Here is a 20,602-nt window from a genome sequence, read left to right on the forward strand (position 1 = left end):
GGCCTGGCGGGGAGGCGGGTGGCAGGCGGGGAGGCGGGTGGCAGGCCAGGCTGTGCTGCTTCCAGGCCAAGGAGGGGTTGGTGTTTTGTTTGTTTTGAGTAATAGTATCAGAAATTGCTGAGATGAGGATGGAGAGCTAATTCAGTCAGCTGTAGCGATGAGGTTATTTTGATGAGGGAGTTGCTTAGGACCAGGCTGGGATGAAGTTGGCTTGCCGTGGTTTGAGGAATGGCGCAGCCAGGGCCGACTCTTTTCTGTGGAGTGAGGAAGAAAGTGTGTGAGTTGGATGAACGTTCAGGAGTTGTTTATTATTGAGCCTGCTTAGATGGCTGGAGGAAGTGATGAGAAGAGGAAGGAGGGGAAGCAGAGAGGTGAGTCAGTCAAGGGCCAGGCAGGCACATGGTGACCTCCCAGTGCAGCTTTTCAGGAACCTGGCTGGGGTAACAAGGGCATCAATGCCCTGTCCTTTGCAGATGCCCCTTGCTCGCTCTTTCTTTCTTTCTCTCTCTCTCTCTTTCTTTCTTTCTCCCTTTTAAACATTTATTTATTTTAAGTATACGAGTACACTGTCACTGTCTTCAGACACTTCAGACACACCAGAAGAGGGCACTGCATCTCATTACAGATGTTTGTGAGCCACCATGTGGTTGCTGGGAATTGAACTCAGGACCTCTGGAAGAACATTCAGTGCTCTTAACCGCTGAGCCATCTCTTCAGCCGCCCCCCTTGCTCTTTCAAATAGTTTGGGGGATAGTTTATAGCCAATTAGGGTTTTTTTTTTAAAAAATTTATTTACTTTATGTATATGAGTACACTGTAGCTGTGTACACCAGAAGATTGGATCCCATTACAGAGAGTGATGAGCCACCACGTGGTTTCTGGGAATTGAACTCAGGACCTCTGGAAGAGCAGTCAGTGCTCTTAACCACTGAGCCATCTCTCCCGCCCATCATTAGGTTCTTAAAAGCTGAATCTACGCCCCAGCTCCCCACCCTGGTCTTTTCTTTGAGTGCTGTTACTGGTAAGGGAACCTGTAATGAATTCCATCTTGGAAAGCTGAGTGCTCTTTCTGCTGCTCTCAGTATTGATTTGAGACTTTCGGCGGGCAGGGCACGCTATAGTGGGGCTCTCTTAGGTCTCAGAAATGATACCCCAACGTGTGGCATCTTGGCATGTGGAGCATGTTTTAACTAAGTCAGAAACGGCATCCCTTCCATGGCCACTCTGACTGCCTAACTCTCCTGATGCCTGGGGGCGTAAATGCTCCAAATCGGCCAGGCGTATTCGCCAGCAGAGCTGCTGTTGTGACTTTGTTCTCTCAGACTCCTCAGCAGCTAGCTAAGGAATCACAGGAAGGAGCACTTGACTCCATGAAGGACACACTTGGGTTAGCACGAGCTTCCTGGGCCAATTCCTTGCCCTTGAAGTTGCCAGCTCATTCATGAAGTGTGTAGATAAGCTTACGTTTTCTGAGTTTTACGTTCACTCACCTGTGAGAGCCCCTCCCTCTGGAGCTAAAATCTATGTGCCCCTTTCTTGTTAATCTACATAGGGCTGGGTGAAAATTCACTTTGCCTCTTTAGTTCCCAGCTCACAGTAAACTCATCTTTGACCTTTTCTTTAGACACATGAACTTGTCAAATGGGATTAGAATTGAAAAGGGATAGAAGTATTTCTTTGTTCTTCCTGACAAGACCTGCCCCACCCTACACACTTGCAGCACACACAGCAGGCATTTATCTCTTTGTCCCATGTAAGAACTCAGTTCAAACCTACTGGGCTCTCCCATCAAGAACGAACGACACAGGAACCCTGGCATTTCTTAAGCACCCTCTATCTAGCAGTTTTCCCCTTTGGTCCTCGTCTCCGTAAGTGTGTGTGTGTGTGTGTGTGTGTGTATGTGGCGGGGGGGCGTTGATCACCCTGGCAGCTGGCCAAAAGGCTTGTTTAAGGTGACAGGGTTAGTATTCAGCACTAAGGTTAAGCTTAGGTTAAGTCTTTGCTCCAGGAGGAGACTTGCAATTTGCATATAAAGCAGTGCAAAAAATAGTTTGTAAGTTGTGGAGTCGTTTCAGTCGCTGGAACTTGTGGATTGGACTGTCAGGTCCCCAGAGAGGGGAGAGCTTGGGAAGCATAACGCACCAAACGCTGCCACAAGTGAATGAGAGCCTAGTGGGTGGCGCTGCTTCTGTCTTTGCCCCCTGTTTCTAGCTCTTAAGACAAACTGGGATAAAATATGAGAGTTTAACAGGAATCAAAGGAGAACCAGTGTCTGGTAAAGAAATTGGTGTAGACTTGGCTGAGTCCCACCTACCTGGACTGGATTCCCCAGTCCACAGGGGCTTCTGTCCAGCACTAGCCCCACCCCATTTCTTCTACAAGGTCAGACTGTCACACAGGGAGCTTCGAAAGTTTTTGTTGTTGTTGTTGTTGTTTTGTTTTGTGTTTGGTGAGCTGGAGACAGCCCTTCATGAAATACTGAGAATTAAGAGGGAATTGGAAGAAAATAGGGTGTGTCCTGCTGATTAAGTAGTCAATTTAACGAAAGCAAGAGCTTCAGCTAGGAAGGAGCCTCAGCTGAGGAAATGCCTCCAGGAGATCCGGAGGTAGGGCATTTTCTCAATTAGTGATCAATGAGAAAGGGCCCAGCCTATGGTGGGAGGCGCCATTCCTCACTGTGGTCCTGGGTTCTGTAAGGAAACAGGCTAAGCAAGGCATGAGCAAGCCAGTAAGCAGCCCCCTCCATGGCTTCTGCATCAACTCCTCCCTCCAGGTTCCTGTCCTGCCTGAGTTCCTGTCTCGACTTCCTTCAGTGATGGATTATGATCTGGAAGTGTAAGCTGAACAAATCCTTCCCTCCCCAAGTTTCCTTTTGGTCATGGTGTTTTCATTGCAGCAACAGAAATCCTAATTAAGATGGTGCAAGTCAAACAACAGCAACACCTAGAAAGAGTGGCAGGCGTGGGCTACAAGCTTAGTAAGGTCCTTCCCCAGACCATGACATGGGGGCTTTCTTGCCACCCACTCTCTGCTTCCTTCCACTTTTTCTTCGGTTGGAGACAGACTTCTGTGCTGTTCTGAGACTTGCGTGGTGCTGGGCTGAGAGAGTGAAGAGTCTAAGGCTGCTTAGGGGCACTTTTTTTGAGAAACAGTTTAAAAACATTTGTGTCTTTTCCTTGGCTCTTGGTTCCTAGAACTCTGCTTCACGCTAAGGGCTGCTGCCTTTCCCTGAAGGATCTGCATGACCCGGAGGGGCGAGTTTCCCTTCCTTGCAGAGGATTCTGTTTCCTGTTTACCTCAGCATCACCACCCCTCTGGGACTGGCTCAGGAACTGTGGGAGGATGGGTGGAGACCGAGGGTCTTATCCTGTGCTCTGGGACCCGGGACTGGAAAGGAAGGCAGACTCTTGAGAAAGAGGAGGAGCCTGGAAGCTCCTTGGGCTTCTAGGAAGAAATGGGGGCCCTGGGAAGGAAATGAGGCCCTGGAGTAGCTGATTCTGAGTGCACTGACCTACGCCCATGGAGGAGGGAGGTGAGGAGGCCTCCAGGACCCTAAGTAGCAACAGAGGTAGCCTATGTGTTGTCCATGTGAACTGGGAGTTGGCCTGGGCTATGTGTTCAGTAGAGTGTGTAAGGCCTTCGATGTGAGTTCAAGGAGGAGACTGAGGTGGATAGCTGGGGAAGAGCTTTATTTGAAGAATTCAGGCCACAGCACTAGAGAAGAAGAGCATGGCATGGCGGGCCTGAAGAGAGGGAGGCTGGGCAGATCACACTGCCTTCAGTGGGCCTGTCACAGACACACACAGGCACTCTACAGTGCCACTGACTCCCAGGTATCAGGATCTTAGAAACTGAATGAACATCAGAGAGCGTTGGTGGCCACTCGGTCTGCTTCCCGTCTCCTCCCTGCCTCCTGCTTGGGAATCAGCCTGGCTATAAGCTTGTGCTGTGAAACCACCTCCATTCCCAGAAGTGCTTCAGACACCCAGGACGGGAAAAACGCCTCAGTGGTTAAGAGCACTTGCTGCGCTTCCAGAAGGTCCTGGGTTCAGTTCCCAGCTCCCACACGATGGCTCATCTGTAACTTCTTGTCACAGGGATCCAGCACCCTCTTCTGGTCTTCCAGGGCATACGCGTGAATATGATACACATAATATACACGGACGTCAAAGCACACACATAACATAAAAACAAGTAAGTCTGAGGGGGAAGAGGCCCTCACTTCCGGCACACAGACTGGCAGATCGTGTGGTGTGCATCCCAGGGGAGAGTGAGCACATACATGCATTAACAGGTCACCTGCATGTGGTGACATCACCCGTGGCTCAGAGGTCTCCAGTTTTGGTTGGGCTGCCTGTGTGCAAATGCTGCACTCAAGTAATTTGTTAGTGCCTAGCCCATTGTTTCCCCTCTACTCCACCCCGAGCATGATGCTGACATTGGCTGACTGTTTACGGTTCTTTTGCTTCTGACCTGTGTGTTCTGTTCTATGGCTATGTTACTGAGAGATGGGAGCAGGAAAGGCTGATGGGATAGCTACCACAGACTCCCCCGTTTCCCCCAGCAACATGTGAGATAAGGGAATCTTTTTCCTGCTGGAAGACCAGAGAAGGAGGCCCAGGCTAAGTGTGGTGAACACAAGCCAGGTCACTTCCCAGACCGAAGCTACCAGGCTTTCCTGTACTAATGAAATATTTTTAAAGAATTATTTATTTAATGTATGAGTACACTGCAGCTGTCTTGACACACCAGAAGAGGGCACCGGATCCCATTACATATGGTTGTGAGCCACCATGTAGTTGCTGGGAATTGAACTCAGGACCTCTGGAAGAGCAGTCAGTGCTCTTAACTGCTGAGCCATCTCTCTAGCCCCCAGTGTATAGCCCAGGCTGGCCCTGAACTTGTTCATGATCCTCCTGCCTCTGCCTTCTTCAGCAAATCCTACCAGTGTGCACCACCACAACCGGCCTGAACTTTTATTTTTTTTAAATGTATATTTAATTCCATTTTGTGGGATGGAAGCATGTGTGTGGAAGATAACTTTCTTGGAAGTCAGCTCTCTCTTTTTACTCTGTGTGTCCCAGAGAATGTTCTCAGGTCACTTGACAGCAACTGCCTTTTCACTGAGCCGTCTTCCTGGCTCCACTTCTGACTTAAAAGCAAGCAAGCAAACACTTAACATGTTTGTGGGTGCTGCATGTGTGTTAGACCCTGGCGTTCCTGAAGAGGGCATCAGATCTCTTGGAGCTGGATTAACAGACAAGATGTGAGCACTGTAAACTGAACTCAGATCCTCTGGACGGTGGGGAGCAAGCCCTCCTGACTGCAGAGCAACCCCTCCAGTCCTTCATTCTGATTTTTCTGTCCACAATGTGCTGCTTTTATTCTGGTTTAGAATCTGGGTTCCAGGTCTGTCTGCTGCCCCGTGTGGAAGCTGCTGTGGGGTGCTTTCCCTTGACAGCCACTCTCTTGAGTGGAAGTTCTTTCATTGCTTGTGGATTGAGGCTGTAGGTTCCTGTGGTGTGTTTGGTCCTGACCCCCATGCCTGGGGGTAAGGGTGAGTAGTTGGAGCGGTGGCCAGTCTCAGCTTTCCCAGCTGCTGGGTAGGAGCATGGTTTATGAATGGCGTTGGCCTCTTGCCTAGTGGTACTCCTAAGAAGGGCTCCAAGGTGTTTATTTCAGAGACATCCTGAGGTTGCTCATTGGAGGCCAGTAAAACCTGGGGAGCCCCCTTCCTTTGGGCCTGCTTCTTCCAGATTTTCTCCATTTCTTAGTCCGCCATCCCAGTCATCCTGGGGTAGTGGCAGCAGCCATGGTGCTTCATGAGAGTTCTTTGTCTCCTTCTCCTGACTTGTGCCTCAGGGTCCTCTTTCCTTCTCTTTTAAGAGGAGGTAGAATCAGGTTTAGGAAGATGTAGGTCAGGCTTGGGATCCATAAGACTATTGTGTTTATTTATTGGAGACTTTTGTTTTTGGTTTTCCAAGACACAGTTTCTCTAGCCTCGGCTGTCCTGGAATTCTGTAGACCAAGCTGGCCTCTCACTGAGAGATCCACCGCCTGCCTCTGCCTCCCGAGTGTGAGACTAAAGGTGTGTGCCACCATGCCTGGTTGGCTTTTTATTTTATTTTACTTCTTAGACATTTTTTTACTGTGTACCTTTGACTGACTTGAAAATTCACTGTCGACCCATGCAGGGCTCAGACTTAACTCAGTCTCCTGCCTCGTCCTCTTGGGTGCTGAAGTCACAGGATTGTAGATACTTGGCACTGTATATGGCCAGAGAGATTCTTAGCATCCCCTCCTTAACTTTGCCAGCACTAGCCTTTGTTTTTGTCCTTTCCTGCCTAGGAACCCAGCAGTCTCTGTGAGTTTCCTTGACAACAGGATAGATAAGTTAAAAATAACCCTGTGCTCGGCCTTCTCTGGTGCTTGGCTCAGTTCCTGGGGCTCTAGATGCTCCTAGAGTGGGTGGATTCAGGGCGGGCAGGGCAGGTGCTTACATTTCGAAGCCCCAAGGTTTAGGGATCAGAGCTGCATAGCCCCCGCACAGCATTATTACCTGGTCTCTTTACAGGCGGCTGGTTGCCAGTGGTGTGTGAGTGTGAATGTTAAAGCATGAAAACCTGGTGTGGTGCAGGACTTCACTTCCTCTAACTGAGAGAGCAGTCATGGAGGTGTTAGTGTCTCAAGCCTCTGTGACAGTGGAGTAGGGCACAGCTCTGGTGCCATTTGCTTATCTCTCCAGGGAATCTCTACACTGGACTGGAAGATATAGATCAGTGGTAGGGAGTGTTCCGGTCTTACATGCTCATGGCCCTAGGCTTAATTCCCCAATATTGTAAAACAAAACAACACACAGAAAGGAACCCCAAAGATGAGGGGGATCCTTATTGAGCCTCTTTGATGAAATGGAAAAATCAAAGTATTCAGCCATTTGGGTCAGTGGTGACAGAGGCTGTGGCTTCTCCCCCTTGGTTAGGTGCAGGTGCAGGTGCAGGTGTAACAGGGTTTTCATTAATGGACGCTATTTCTGGGTGCTTAGGCCAACATAGGGATGAGCCTGGGGTACTTAAACAGTGGTAGGCTCAGGGTCAGGCCCTCAGAAGTCAGCTGCAGCCTCCTCCATTTTGCATTCTTTTGAAGCCATTTCTGTCTTCTCATTCCTCCTCCAGGGCCCATGGTGTGAGGCTGTTTACAGATTGTGCATGGCACAGCTGCCTCTACTCATGTCCGAGCACTGTCAGGATTACTGTGGCCTGTCTGTCCTGTCACCTCACTGTGCCCGGTGCTCGGATCTCCCACGACAGCTGTTCACTTCTTAGTAATTACCCAGCAGTTTTGACCTTTGCTCTTTGTTTTGCGTTGTAGGAATCAGAGTCGGAAGCAAAGTTAGATGGAGAGACCGCATCAGACAGCGAGAGTCGAGCGGAAACAGCTCCCCCACCAACCTCCATAGATGATACCCCAGAGGTCCTTAACAGGGCCCTTTCCAACTTGTCCTCAAGGTAACCTGGCTTAGTGGTGCACGGTGTCCATTGCGGGTAAGACTGCGGCTTTTAGGGTTTCCGGCCAAGGCTGTTTTCTCTCCTCCACATACACCCACTATGAACATGTCCTTCAATCCAGGAAAGACTAAGAAGTGTAAGACTCCTGACCCCCGAAAACCGGTCAGTCCTCTTAGCATCAGCTGTGTTAACATGAGCACGAGAAGCACAAATCAGGAGACTGCTCCAAAGCCTTCTCTGAAAATGTCCCTGTGCCCCTCCCGTGGCTAGGACAGCATGAATCCTTAGCCATGCTAGCTGGCCCCGGGGTCGCTTTCCATTTCTCAGCACAGTATATATAGATATTATGTGCTGATTCAGAAATGCATCTGAAATAAAACCTATCCAGATTGTTGTGTTGAGGGTGGGGTGGGTTGACGCATAACGTTCTCATGGACAAGCCTGGTGCGTATTTGTGGCAGTTGGCACTCTTGGTCTAAGACAGCCATTATCATTGTGATTCAGGGACATGCTGTGTAGAAGCCAGCTGCAGGGGAAATGATCGCTTCCTCTTTTCAGATAGGAATGGTGACAGAAGCCATTCATGTAGAAACAGAAGCAAAGGACACTATCTTCTCCCCTGGCTCTCCCCACGGAAGCCACTCATGTAGACACAGGAGGGAAGGACACTGCCTTCTCTCCCACGCTACCCCCATGCTTTGGCATGTGCTGGTGGTTTCTGCACCTGCTGAGTGGTTGTGAGCAGGCAGTGGTGCCAAGGTCCTGCCTTCACCTGCTGTGCCTCCGTAGAGGTGAAGGGGTGCTCTGGAGAGGTCACATTTAGGGCCTTACCTCCCTAGGCTTGTGTCTGACGGGTCTTTCTCTCTGCCTAGATGGAAGAACTGGTGGGTGCGAGGCATCCTGACGATGGCCATGATTGCATTTTTCTTCATTATCATTTACCTGGGACCAATGGTTTTGATGATGATTGTAAGTACTGTGACAAGCCGTGTTAGTGCCGCATTCAGCTTTTCCTGGGGACTGTTTTCTTCAGTCCGCTGCTGACAGTACCTGAGATGGGTTGCTTCTGGGACTCCATGGAGCCCCAGGTTTCTCAGACCCTTCTGTCTTCGAGCACCTGAAATTTGCCATTTTTCACATGCCAGCTGTAGGGTCACTGGCATCAGTGGTGACCCAGCTGTTGGTTCCTATGAGACTCTAGTTTTGTTTGTTGTGTTCCTGGGGCTTTACTCGTGGACTTAGAATGTTTCATTCTAAGAAGTCACAGTCCACAGGAGTTTAGTCATCCTGCCTGTTTTAGTTTGGTTTTCTGTTGCTGTGATAAACCCCATGACCAAAAGCAGCTTGGAGAGGAAAGGGTTAATTTGGTTTCCATGTCCTGACCACATCCATCACAGAGGAAAGTCAGGGCAGGAAATTGGAGGCAGGAGCTGAAGCAGAGGACCCGAGGAACCCTGCTTGTTAGCTCCCCGTGGCTTGCTCAGTCTGCTTTCTTCTGCATCCCAGGACTACTCAGTGATGGCACCACCTGTGGTGGACAGGGCTCTCGGGGGCACTTCCACATCCGTCATCAGTGAGAGATTGCTCCACAGGCTCGCCTACAGGCCAGCCCAGTAGAGGCGTTTTCTCAAGTGAGGTTCACTCGCTCAGATGTTGCTAGCTTGTGTCAAGTGTTCAGAGCCCAGCCAACACTTACCACCTTTACAGACAGTCTAGATGCTGTCAGCTGGAGGTGAAGAAAGCAGGAGAGTGCCCCACATGTTTATATTCAAGGCCAGAGTGGGAAGAGGATTGGCTGAGACCTGAAAGGCTCTAGAATAAAAAGTTAATCAGGATGCCAGGACTGTGCATTTTATTGTGGGAAGTTGTGACGTAGAGGGTTGCTGCCCGGTGGGGTGGTGTGAGAGAGAAAGTGAATCAGTGCAAGACTGACATATTTCTTAAATGTCCTAGCTTTTCTGAAGCCGTGACCTGTTGGTTTCTCTTTCTGAAGGCCCTAAGAAGAGCTCTCTGATTCCTCTGTGTTTTTCAGGTTATGTGTGTTCAGATTAAGTGTTTCCATGAAATAATCACTATTGGCTACAATGTATACCACTCCTACGACTTGCCCTGGTTCAGGACCCTCAGCTGGTAAGCTCTGCTCCATGGGGCAGCCACCTTGCCTGATTTGGGAGATGTGATTTGTCACAGGTACTTACAGTGGTGGTGGAGACATTGCCACAGACTTGCAGGGCATCCTTGAGCCTAGATTGTATGGGTACCTTCGAGGAGTCTTGAGTAGTTGAAGACTTCCTAAAATAAACAGATGTGTCTGTAGCTAGGTTTAGCTCAGCAGTAGGATCTGTGGGCTCCCGCAGCCAGGGATGGTACCGTACATCCACACCTGAGCTCAGTGTATTCGTACGCCCCAGCCCAGCACGTCACTGGAGTCTTCTGGGAGCTGGCAGGTTCTGGGGCCAGAGTTGCTGTCTGGAACTTGATTCCTCATCACTACAGCAGATTATTGAGGTTACTTTCTTTAAGGCGCTTGCTAAATGAAGACCTGTAGCAATATGGTGTCTGAGCCCTTCCTTGACCCAAAGCTCTGCTGTTGGCTCTGCTCTTATCAGGTACTGTTGTTCTAGCAGAGCTGGGAAGACCCACTGACCGTGAGGATTGCTTTGTGACTAAGTGGGCTGGACAGTAATGATTTGTGCGTAAGCACCTTGGTTATGGTCAAGGAAGCTGACACACTCAGGTCTGGGCACACTCGTTCATGTGGATCCATCACTCAGTCAGCTCCCACTCACCCTCTGGGCTCAGATGTTGTTCTCTTTGTGGCCGTTCTGTGAGTAGGCAGCTGTGTTTTCAATCTTGATAATGTACCCAGGAGGCCTGGCCTTTCTTGATTGTCACTTTACAAAGAAATGTTTTTCCTACCAAATGAACCCAATAATTAAAAGATGGGAAAGAGAGGCTCTTGAGTTTCTTCCTGTTGAGGGCTTGGGTTGATGCAGCGTGACCCATTACCCAGAAGCAAAGTAGAGGGTGCACGAGGGTGTAGATTGAGGCTTCCCTCAGGCAAATGTGCAGTTGATGCTGGTCGAAGGATCTGGGTCCCAGCCAGGTCTCCAAAGGCCTGAGATGGAGCTGATTGCCTAATGAGGTCATCAGTCACTACTTGGTACAGGAATAAATGTGATGTAGGTAGGGTGTCAGGTCACACAGCTTCTTAAAACTTCATTTTTATAAAATGGTGGTAAAACAACAAAGGGAATTGATTGGTAGATGAAGGAGGTGTTCCATGCAAGGAAGAGACAGTAACAAAGCAAAGGGAACCTCCTGGCAGTGGACGGTTCCCGTGGGGTAGTAGGAGTGAGCCTAGGGAGGTGGGCTGATGCACACTTGGAGGGTCCAGAGGTTAGGTGTGGAACACAGAAGGGGAGAGACTGACATCCAGATTTGTAACAAAGGGAGAGGGAGCAAAAGGTGCCGCAGACGTCTAGATCAGCTCTCAAGGAGGAGCAGGCTGTTCTCTCTTCTCGGGCTGTCATGGAGGAGAGCCACATGCACTCCCCTGGCACCGTGTTCTCATTGTTTCCAGGTACTTCCTCCTGTGTGTGAACTACTTCTTCTACGGGGAGACAGTGACAGACTACTTCTTCACTCTGGTCCAGAGAGAGGAGCCTTTGCGCATTCTCAGTAAATACCACCGGTTCATCTCCTTTACCCTGTATCTAACAGGTATGTATCACGTGTTTCTCCAGCTCTCTGGGCATCGAGTTCCTCTGCTTTATGAGTACCATATAGTTTTGTGATGTTAACTCTGACTATGCTAGGAAGTGAGCTGCCAGCTCTGTCTTACATTGACTGTAAACTTTTTTCCTGTGGGCTTTGAAGTTAATGTAGTGCTTAATTGTTACAAATGAATTCATCAGTGGACTTCTTAACTCCGCTAAAGAGAAAGAAATGCGGTGTGAGTGATTTTATTCTCTCTGCTTCTGACTCCAACTAGGATTCTGCATGTTTGTTCTGAGTCTGGTTAAGAAGCATTATCGGCTGCAGTTCTACATGGTAAGGGGAGCGTGTGTGTGTGTGTGTGTGGTGTGTATGTGTGTGTGTGTGTGGTGTATGTATGCATGTGCATATGTGTGTGTGTGTGTGGTGTGTGTGTGTGTGTGTGTGCGTGCATGCGCGCGTGTGTGCGGGAGGTGAATGTATACATGTTCTGGGGACTCTGTGAGAGGTTGACATTGATGTCTTGGTTTACTTGAAGATCTGCAGGAACTAACCCGTGGAGCTTGTTGGCCAGATGCTCTGTAGAGACTTAGCAGAGCTTCTGTGCTTTATGTGACAAATCAAAACTTGACATGGTTTGTTCTGAGTTCATCTAGCGCCTGGAGCAGGGAGAGCAAGAGTCCTGCAGTCCTTCACCTAGCTTACACCCTGAGGGGTCTTCCCTCTGGGCGTCTGAAGGCAGGGACAGAGACATTGTTGTAGGGACTCCATCTTACTCACTGCTGCTGGTCATTCCTTGCCTCTTTCTGAGTGGGACAATGTTCCCAGACCTGAGAGAGCACAAAAGGACTCCCTCACTGGTAGGGTACAGACTACTGTAGTGTTTCTGTCGTTGTTTGAGTGGGTATTACTGTTTAGCTGAGCCTGGTCTCACATTTACAGTCCTCCTGCCTCTGGATCGCTGAGATTTCAGGCATGCGTCGGCCATGCACAGGCCATACTTTTGGTAGGACTGTGGCTGGGAAAGACCACGTTACTTCCAGAAGTTTGTTCTGTACTTGTCATGCCAGTCGGGCTGGTGTTATTAAAGCCCGTCCTCCCTGCTTCTCAGTTTCCCACTTATTCCTTATTCTTTGAAGCTGTTATGGTCATAAAGGTGAGTTCATTTCCTTGTCTTGCAGTTTGGCTGGACCCATGTGACCTTGCTTATTGTCGTAACGCAGTCACATCTTGTTATCCATAACTTGTTTGAAGGAATGATATGGTAAGTCGTGATACTGGGAAGAATTTTGGTGTTGGGGTAGTCTCTCTCACTCAGGTAGGCCAAGGACCTGGGTCTCTGTTTTCAGGCTTGCCACCTGTCAGAAGTTCCTGTGGGTAGCTTTGCAATGAGTGTGTGAGTCAGTAGGTTTGGGGTGGTACCTGATTTGAATTTCTCGTCCATTCCCATGTGATGTAGATGCCATAGGTCAGACTAGCTTTACAGGTACACAGAAGAGACCAAAGGTGAAGGCCTGAGGCAGCAGGCTTGACAGCATAGGTGACATAGTCATGGTTTCCTAGCAACGTGTACCAAGGAGAGTAATGGGAATGCACACGTGAGAAGGGAAGTGATTGTAGAAGGGCTTTGAAAACTGTTAATTCCATACTTGGCAAAAGACACAGGAGCGTGTGGGTCAAGAGCAAATAGTTAGCTGACCCTACTGAAGACCATATAGAGGGAGAGGTAGATGGGAAGCTGATTTCCTTTATTAAAAATAAATCAAATGCCTGAGAATTGAATTTGGCAGTGGTTCAGAAGAATAGTGATTGGAGAAGTTAGGTGCCCTCAGTGGAAGGGTCAAGACACACCTGGTGTGATGAGAGAGGCATTGGGTGTTGTGGGTGACAAGCACACAAACTTCATCTCAGAATTAGAATGTAAATGTTAGCCTTATATTTATATTATATTGAAAACAAGTGTAATGGCCCAGGGAGGCACCAACTAGCTCCTTCCCTGTCTGGTCTTTATTAGGTATTTAAAAGTGCTAAATTGAGCCCTGGGTCGAGCATACCACTAGGATCAGTAGTAACTAAAACTAACGTTTCTAATGAAGGCTTCATTATAGCTATGTAGAGCAGAGACTACTGGACGCCTTGAAATGTTGTGGGGCTTGGAGGTGAACACAGTGAGCTTGTCTTACGTTTCATAGCAGTGAAGAGACACCGTGACCACAGCAGCTCTTAGGAAGGACAGTATTGGGGCTGACTTACAGCTCCAGAGTTTTAGTCCATCATCATGGTGTGGAGCATGGCAGTGTGCAGGCAGCCGTGGTGCTGGAGAAGGAGCTGAGAGTTCGACATCTTCATCCCCAGATAGCGAAAGGTGACTGTGTGCCACACGAGGTGTAGCTTGACTTCAGAGCCTGCCTCCATGGTGACACACATCCTCCAATAATGCTACACCTCCTAACAGTGCCACTGCCTGTGGGCCAAGCATTCAGACACATGAGTCTGTGGGGGCCATACTTATTCAAACCACCACATTCTGTTCCCTTGCCCCTATAGGCTTATAGCCATAACATAATGCAAAGTAAATTTAGTTCCAGCTCTTGGGTTTTTAGTTCCAAACCTTAAAGCCTGTTTCCCGTGATACACCTCCTCTATCAAGGCCACACCTAGTCCTTCACCAATAAGTCCACTGACTAATGAGCCGAGTTATACATACACGGATCTGTGGGGACTGTTCTCGTTCAAACACCATAGGGGATACTAGTGCTAGTAATAAACAGTAAGCAGTTAACTATGACACTGATGCTGTATGCTGTTAAAAACCACGAAGGTAATTGCTAGGCAAAAAAGTCAAAATGGTTTTAAATGGCTGTTTTGGGGACTCGTAGTAGGAGTGGGAATAAGCAGTGTTTCTCCTACCCTAACAGCTTATCGTCTTGTTCATGTACTTTAATGAAAAGGGAACAAGTGGCTATTGTGGAGTGTTGACTCAGTCAGTCAGTCAGTCAGTCAGTCCGTCAGTCAGTGGACACCAGTGCCGGGCACTAGGTATGGCATTTTGGTGTGTCTTCCCCAACTGCCTTTTCTGAGTGTGGTCTCAGTGTGCAGCCTAAGCTAGTCTTGAACTGACAGCAGTCCTTCCTTACCCTTCCGAGTTGCCGTTAGAGGCTCATGCAACCATAGCTGACATACTTTCTTTTAGGTTTTTATTTACAGACGCCAGTTAAAGTAGGAATGTATTTCGTTATGCTCTCATACGCGTGCGCAGGGTCTTCTCCTTGTTCTCCCCTTATTGCCTTCTCTTCCTTCCTTCCCACCTCCCGATTCCCGGTCTCTTCTCATGTTCATTTTCTTCTCAACTTAAACCTTACTGCATTATAAACACACCGCGAGTTACTTTGGCACCGGATTACTGTTGACGCTCTTCGGTGGACTTCTGAGATCATCTGGGTAGAGTGACTCCTTTTGGGTCTTTCCTAGGTTTATTGTTCCCATTTCATGCGTCATCTGCAATGATATTATGGCCTATATGTTTGGCTTTTTCTTTGGTCGGACCCCACTCATTAAGGTAAGTGGATCTCCCTGACGTGGGTTGCCTTAGTGGGTGGGACTCTCTCTCTATGGCGTGTCAGTGGGTAGAGAGGAGAACTGGCTGCTGTGTATCCACTGTGGTCCTGTCTTCATGTTACTCTGGGGCTGGGTTAGAGAACAAAAGGATCAAAGAGACCCTGGCAAATACTTTCAAAAAAATCTATCAAGGAAGATATTTTTATGTAGGCATACTTTAATGGCTTTGCTCTTTATTTGACTATTCTTATTAACGTGGATTTTTATAATATAGTAAATGTGTTAACCACTAGTGGAATAGAAAGAAAAGTAACCTGAAGAACATAGGATAGGAATCAAGAAAAAAACATTTTGGGGGAGAATTGAAAGTGACATGATTAATTGAAGATTGTTTTTATTTAGAAATACTTGTTTCATGGTTTTGAGACAGGGTCTCACTGTGTAGCCCTGGTTGTCCTAGAACTCACTCTTAGTCCATGCTGGCTTCAAACAGAGATCCTCCTGCTTCTGTCTCCCTCACGCTGGGATTGTGTGTGTTGTCATCTCTGGCTAGAAATACTTTTCATAAGTAATTGAGTACCAGACCTGAGCTACAGAAGTATCCTTTGCTGACAGTGTTGTTTTCTGTGTGCAGCTCTCTCCAAAGAAGACCTGGGAAGGCTTCATTGGGGGCTTCTTTGCTACTGTGGTGTTTGGCCTTCTGGTAGGTAGTAGCTCCCATCTGGATGGGGAGGAGACAGGGACTCACACCATCGTCAAAGGCCTGTGCAGGAGCAGAGAATATGTCTTCCCAAACCAGAGACTCTTTCTTGCCCAATGCTGACCCTCCCTGAAAAGAAGGCATTCTGTAACTGCCATGGTAGCTTCCAGCTTCCAAGCAGTTCTGTAGGGCCCGTGTATATCTTATGTGCCCCTACGCCCATGTGCCGGGTAACACCAATATTGGGGTGACAACAGCAGTTTGGAGTAGGGCGTGAGGTGAAATGTGTTGCTTCAACTCAGATTTTCTTTTGCACGTGACTTGCCTGGAGGAGTACAGACTTCTAGCCTTTTTGAGGACACCACCCCCTGCTGCCAATCCTTAGTCCCTCCCTTTCTAGTGCTGGCTGGCTTTCACTGTAGCCCACCCCTCCACCATAGCTTCCATGTAGCTCTGAGTTTAGAGATTCTTAGCACAGTAGGGCAGGGTCCCTAGGTGGAACCCTAGTTGCCTTACAGCTCTTTGTTCAGATCTGGCCTGGGCTTTTTCAAGTTTTTATATGTGGACACATGTGTAGTGCGTGTGTAGTCTTATTGCATAACAGTTCAGGTGAACTACACGTGTGGTGAAACACGGGCTCTTTGAGCCCATGGCTTAAAGTGACCAAGGTGGGAGGCACTCTGAGACTCGTGGCCCAGTCAGTCAGGTGTTGGCCAGCCAGGCTGAATGTCTACCACTGATGTCTTGCCTGCCCTCTGCTCTTTGTCCGTAGCTCTCCTACGTGATGTCTGGGTACCGATGCTTCGTCTGTCCTGTGGAATACAACAATGACACCAACAGTTTCACTGTGGACTGTGAGCCATCTGACCTGTTCCGCCTGCAGGAGTACAACATTCCCGGGGTGATCCAGTCGCTCGTTGGCTGGGTACGTGCCCTTTACACGAGTGATAGCACAGAGGAGTTTCCTCCAGAGATAGTAGCTCCTCGCTAGGGCCCTGCGCCTTATGCCAGGGTAAGGGTGGAGGAGACCTTTCCTAACCTCATGTCAGTTATCATGTGGACTCCCAGAGGATCCTGCTTACTGAATAGTATGCACCTCTTTCCCTGGGCTGACATTTTCTTAATGACACTGAGTTGGTGGTTGTGAAGCTAGTGGCAGTGGATAGGGTTAGAGCTGCAGCACAGTGGGTAGGGTTAGCGCTGCAGCACAGTGGGTGGGGTTAGCGCTGCAGCACAGTGGGTGGGGTTAGCGCTGCAGCACAGTGGGTGGGGTTAGCGCTGCAGCACAGTGGGTAGGGTTAGCGCTGCAGCACACTGGGTGGGGTTAGCGCTGCAGCACAGTGGGTGGGGTTAGCGCTGCAGCACAGTGGGTGGGGTTAGCGCTGCAGCACAGTGGGTAGGGTTAGCGCTGCAGCACACTGGGTGGGGTTAGCGCTGCAGCACAGTGGGTAGGATTAGCGCTGCAGCACAGTGGGTAGGGTTAGCGCTGCAGCACAGTGGGTGGGGTTAGCGCTGCAGCACAGTGGGTGGGGTTAGCGCTGCAGCACAGTGGGTGGGGTTAGCGCTGCAGCACACTGGGTAGGGTTAGCGCTGCAGCACAGTGGGTGGGGTTAGCGCTGCAGCACAGTGGGTGGGGTTAGCGCTGCAGCACAGTGGGTGGGGTTAGCGCTGCAGCACAGTGGGTGGGGTTAGCGCTGCAGCACAGTGGGTGGGGTTAGCGCTGCAGCACAGTGGGTGGGGTTAGCGCTGCAGCACAGGGGGTGGGGTTAGCGCTGCAGCACAGGGGGTGGGGTTAGCGCTGCAGCACAGGGGGTGGGGTTAGCGCTGCAGCACAGTGGGTGGGGTTAGCGCTGCAGCACAGTGGGTGGGGTTAGCGCTGCAGCACAGTGGGTGGGGTTAGCGCTGCAGCACAGTGGGTGGGGTTAGCGCTGCAGCACAGTGGGTGGGGTTAGCGCTGCAGCACAGTGGGTGGGGTTAGCGCTGCAGCACAGTGGGTGGGGTTAGCGCTGCAGCACAGTGGGTGGGGTTAGCGCTGCAGCACAGGGGGTGGGGTTAGCGCTGCAGCACAGTGGGTGGGGTTAGCGCTGCAGCACAGTGGGTGGGGTTAGCGCTGCAGCACAGTGGGTGGGGTTAGCGCTGCAGCACAGTGGGTGGGGTTAGCGCTGCAGCACAGTGGGTGGGGTTAGCGCTGCAGCACAGTGGGTGGGGTTAGCGCTGCAGCACAGTGGGTGGGGTTAGCGCTGCAGCACAGTGGGTGGGGTTAGCGCTGCAGCACAGTGGGTGGGGTTAGCGCTGCAGCACAGTGGGTGGGGTTAGCGCTGCAGCAGCCCTGGAACAGGTCATTGCTTGCTTTATGCTACTCACTCTGCAGGTGCACACAAGCTAGTTATACTCTGGTGAGTGCCCTCGATGGGACTCTAAAATTAGTAACTTCATTAACATATTCCTGATCCTTGACACCGTTTTAATATTCTCTGTACTGAAATGGAAAATACACAGAAAGTATTTCTGCCAAATACTGAGGCACAGAGTGTCCCAAAGAGAAGGCATGTCCTGTTGTTTTAAGTTGTGAGCTCAGCTGGCTGCTCAGCTCTCAGGGTAGGGTTTCTGTTTGAAGATTTGGTTGTGTAACATAGTTTTCTTAAGAAGAATGACGTAAGTCTATTGCTTAAACAGAAGTGACTGATAGCAGTTGTTACCAGTGATAAAAATCTGCATTTCAGGTGAAATGAGAAGTTTGAAAGCATGCACCTATCATTGCGAGCATGATGGGTTTCTGGCACTTAGAAGCTGTTCTGACACCACATAACCAAGTGTCCAGCAGTGAGCTGGTATTTCTTAGATGACCGGGGTATGGTCCATAGTCATGTCTGGATAAAAGATGGACCCACAGTGCATTGTAGACCAATGGGTTTTGTGAGGAAGCACAAAACATCCATTAGGAAGATTTCAGCTTCAACATTGTACCTGCTTCTTTGGGGGGGCGGTGATGGTGAGGATCTCACAATGAACTTGGAATCTTTCTGCCTTCTCCTGAGTGCTGGGACACCCCCTGGCTTGTAGCTATTTCTTTTCTCTTTGTGTGTGTGTGTGTGTGTGTGTGTGTGTGTCTGTCTGTCTGTCTGTCTGTCTGTCTGTCTGTCTGTGTGCATATATGTATGTATGCATGTGTGTGTCTCTGTCTGTGTGCATGTTTGTGTGTGTATGTGTGTGTGTCTATCTGTCTGTGTGTGTGCATATATGTATGTATGTGTGTCTGTGCATGTTTATATGTGTGTGTGCATGCATGTATGAATGAATGTGTGCATATTTACATATATACCTACATAAGCGTGGAGGCCCAAGGTTGATGGCAGGAATCTTTCTCAGTTGCTCCTTTGCCTTATCCTGGTGAGGCAGGTTCTTGAGATAAGCTTGCTCTGGGATCCTCTTCATGGTCTGGAATTACAGGTGGCTGCCATGCACTTTCGCCATTTACATGGATTCTGGGGATCTGAACTCCAGTCCTGCTGTAGGACTAATGAGAACCTTCCCACCTTACACCTCACCGTTACAGAGTTGTGCCTGTTAGGTTCGTGTGAAATACCCACAATCCTCAGAGAAGACTGCTAAACACTCATCCTTTTGCTGTCATATTCTCTGGGAAGCTAAGGCTGGGTTCTCTTCATAAGAAGCTAATTCCAGAGTTTCTCCTTTGTTTGTGACAGGCTCTTATGCAGTTTAGGCTGACCTTACATTCTCCCTGTAGCTGGGGGTGCCCTTGAACTTCTGATCCTCCTGCTCCTACCTTCCAAATGCTGGGATTACAGGCACATGCCACCACTCCAGACAGAATATCATGATGGTCTACTATTAGGCCAAACGTTAGAGATTTAAAAGCGTGGGCCAATTTTCTTTCTTTCTTTGTTTGTCTCTCTCTTTTTGTTTCTTTTTTCTTTTTTCTTTTGTTTTAAAGACTCATTCCTGGGCTGGAGAAATGACTTAGCATTTAAGAGTACTTACTGCTCTTTCAGAGGTCCTGAGTTCAAATCCCAGCAACCACATGGTGGCTCACAACCATCTGTAATGAGATCTGATGCCCTCTTCTGGTGTGTCTTAAGACAGCTACACTGTACTTCTAAAGAATAAGTAAATACATCTTTAAAAAAAAAAAAAAAAAGACTCATTCCCTTTAGATGTATGAATGCTTTGGGTGCGTGCTTTTGTGTTTGCCTGCAGTACCAGTGAAGGCCAGAAGAGGGCATCACATCTCCTTGAAATAGAGCGCTAGATGGTAAAAAGCCACCATGTGCATTAGAACAACCCAGGTTCTGTGCTGGAACAGCAGGTGCTCCTGACCAGCAGACCGTCTTCCAGCCCTGCAGTCTTTTGGTTGACTGAAGAAAATAGAGACCTTGTTTTATCAAGTTCTTAATTAACTGAGAAGCCAGATGTGCACACTTGTTGACTTTGGTTTCGCTCACTCTCCTCAGAAAACCATGAGGATGTACCCTTTCCAGATCCACAGCATTGCGCTCTCCACCTTCGCCTCGCTCATTGGCCCATTTGGAGGGTTCTTCGCAAGTGGATTCAAGCGGGCCTTTAAAATCAAAGTAGGGAAACTTCCCCGCTGCCCCTCCCTTCTGGTCGCCCATCTCTTCCCTGCCCCGCTCCATCAACATTCACCCCTCATACCAGGTCATGCCCCCTGGCACTCAATGTATGTTCCTCTTGACCCTCATGCTGAATTTAGTTTGTTAGTTGTGCCCTGTGATCGCCTGAGCATTTGACCGCATGCCTCTGTCCATCGCCTTCTGGACCCAGCAGGGTTTGGTCATCGGGTGGATCCATTAGTCTGGAATTCGGTTGTTGCTGAGCACAGTCTTGCCCTTCCTTCCTCTGCCTCCACAGGATTTTGCCAACACCATTCCTGGTCATGGAGGCATCATGGATCGCTTTGACTGCCAGTACCTGATGGCCACCTTTGTCAACGTGTACATCGCCAGCTTTATCAGGTGCGGATCTGCTCCACTGGAACCAGATGAGTGGGCTTTTAAAGCCTGAGTGTGGTTCTTCCGCTGTTTGGACCCTTTGAGGTCGCTCTCCCTCCACTAAGAGTGGGTTCAGGAATCAGGCTCATGGG

At 49.2% G+C, this 20,602-nt stretch overlaps 1 protein-coding gene across 2 annotated transcripts in view; it reads left to right on the forward strand.

The window, feature by feature from the left end:
* Positions 1-20,602, forward strand: part of Cds2 (CDP-diacylglycerol synthase 2) — a 45,876-nt gene that overhangs the window by 18,124 nt on the left and 7,150 nt on the right. The window contains exons 1-12 of one of the 2 annotated variants that reach the window (XM_087646413.1): positions 4,098-4,194; positions 7,369-7,505; positions 8,378-8,474; positions 9,538-9,635; positions 11,089-11,228; positions 11,500-11,558; positions 12,404-12,486; positions 14,694-14,781; positions 15,415-15,483; positions 16,253-16,405; positions 19,953-20,072; positions 20,371-20,474. In XM_087646413.1, coding sequence (XP_087502539.1) covers positions 8,412-8,474; positions 9,538-9,635; positions 11,089-11,228; positions 11,500-11,558; positions 12,404-12,486; positions 14,694-14,781; positions 15,415-15,483; positions 16,253-16,405; positions 19,953-20,072; positions 20,371-20,474 — 977 coding nt within the window. In that variant the 5' untranslated portion in view covers positions 4,098-4,194; positions 7,369-7,505; positions 8,378-8,411. Of the gene's footprint in view, positions 1-4,097; positions 4,195-7,368; positions 7,506-8,377; positions 8,475-9,537; positions 9,636-11,088; positions 11,229-11,499; positions 11,559-12,403; positions 12,487-14,693; positions 14,782-15,414; positions 15,484-16,252; positions 16,406-19,952; positions 20,073-20,370; positions 20,475-20,602 lie in introns of those variants that run through there. The other variant, NM_053643.2, reaches the window with a different exon arrangement.

The sequence above is a fragment of the Rattus norvegicus genome, chromosome 3 (genome assembly GCF_021556685.1).
Source record: "Rattus norvegicus strain SHRSP/BbbUtx chromosome 3, alternate assembly SHRSP_T2T, whole genome shotgun sequence".
NCBI lineage: Eukaryota > Metazoa > Chordata > Mammalia > Rodentia > Muridae > Rattus > Rattus norvegicus.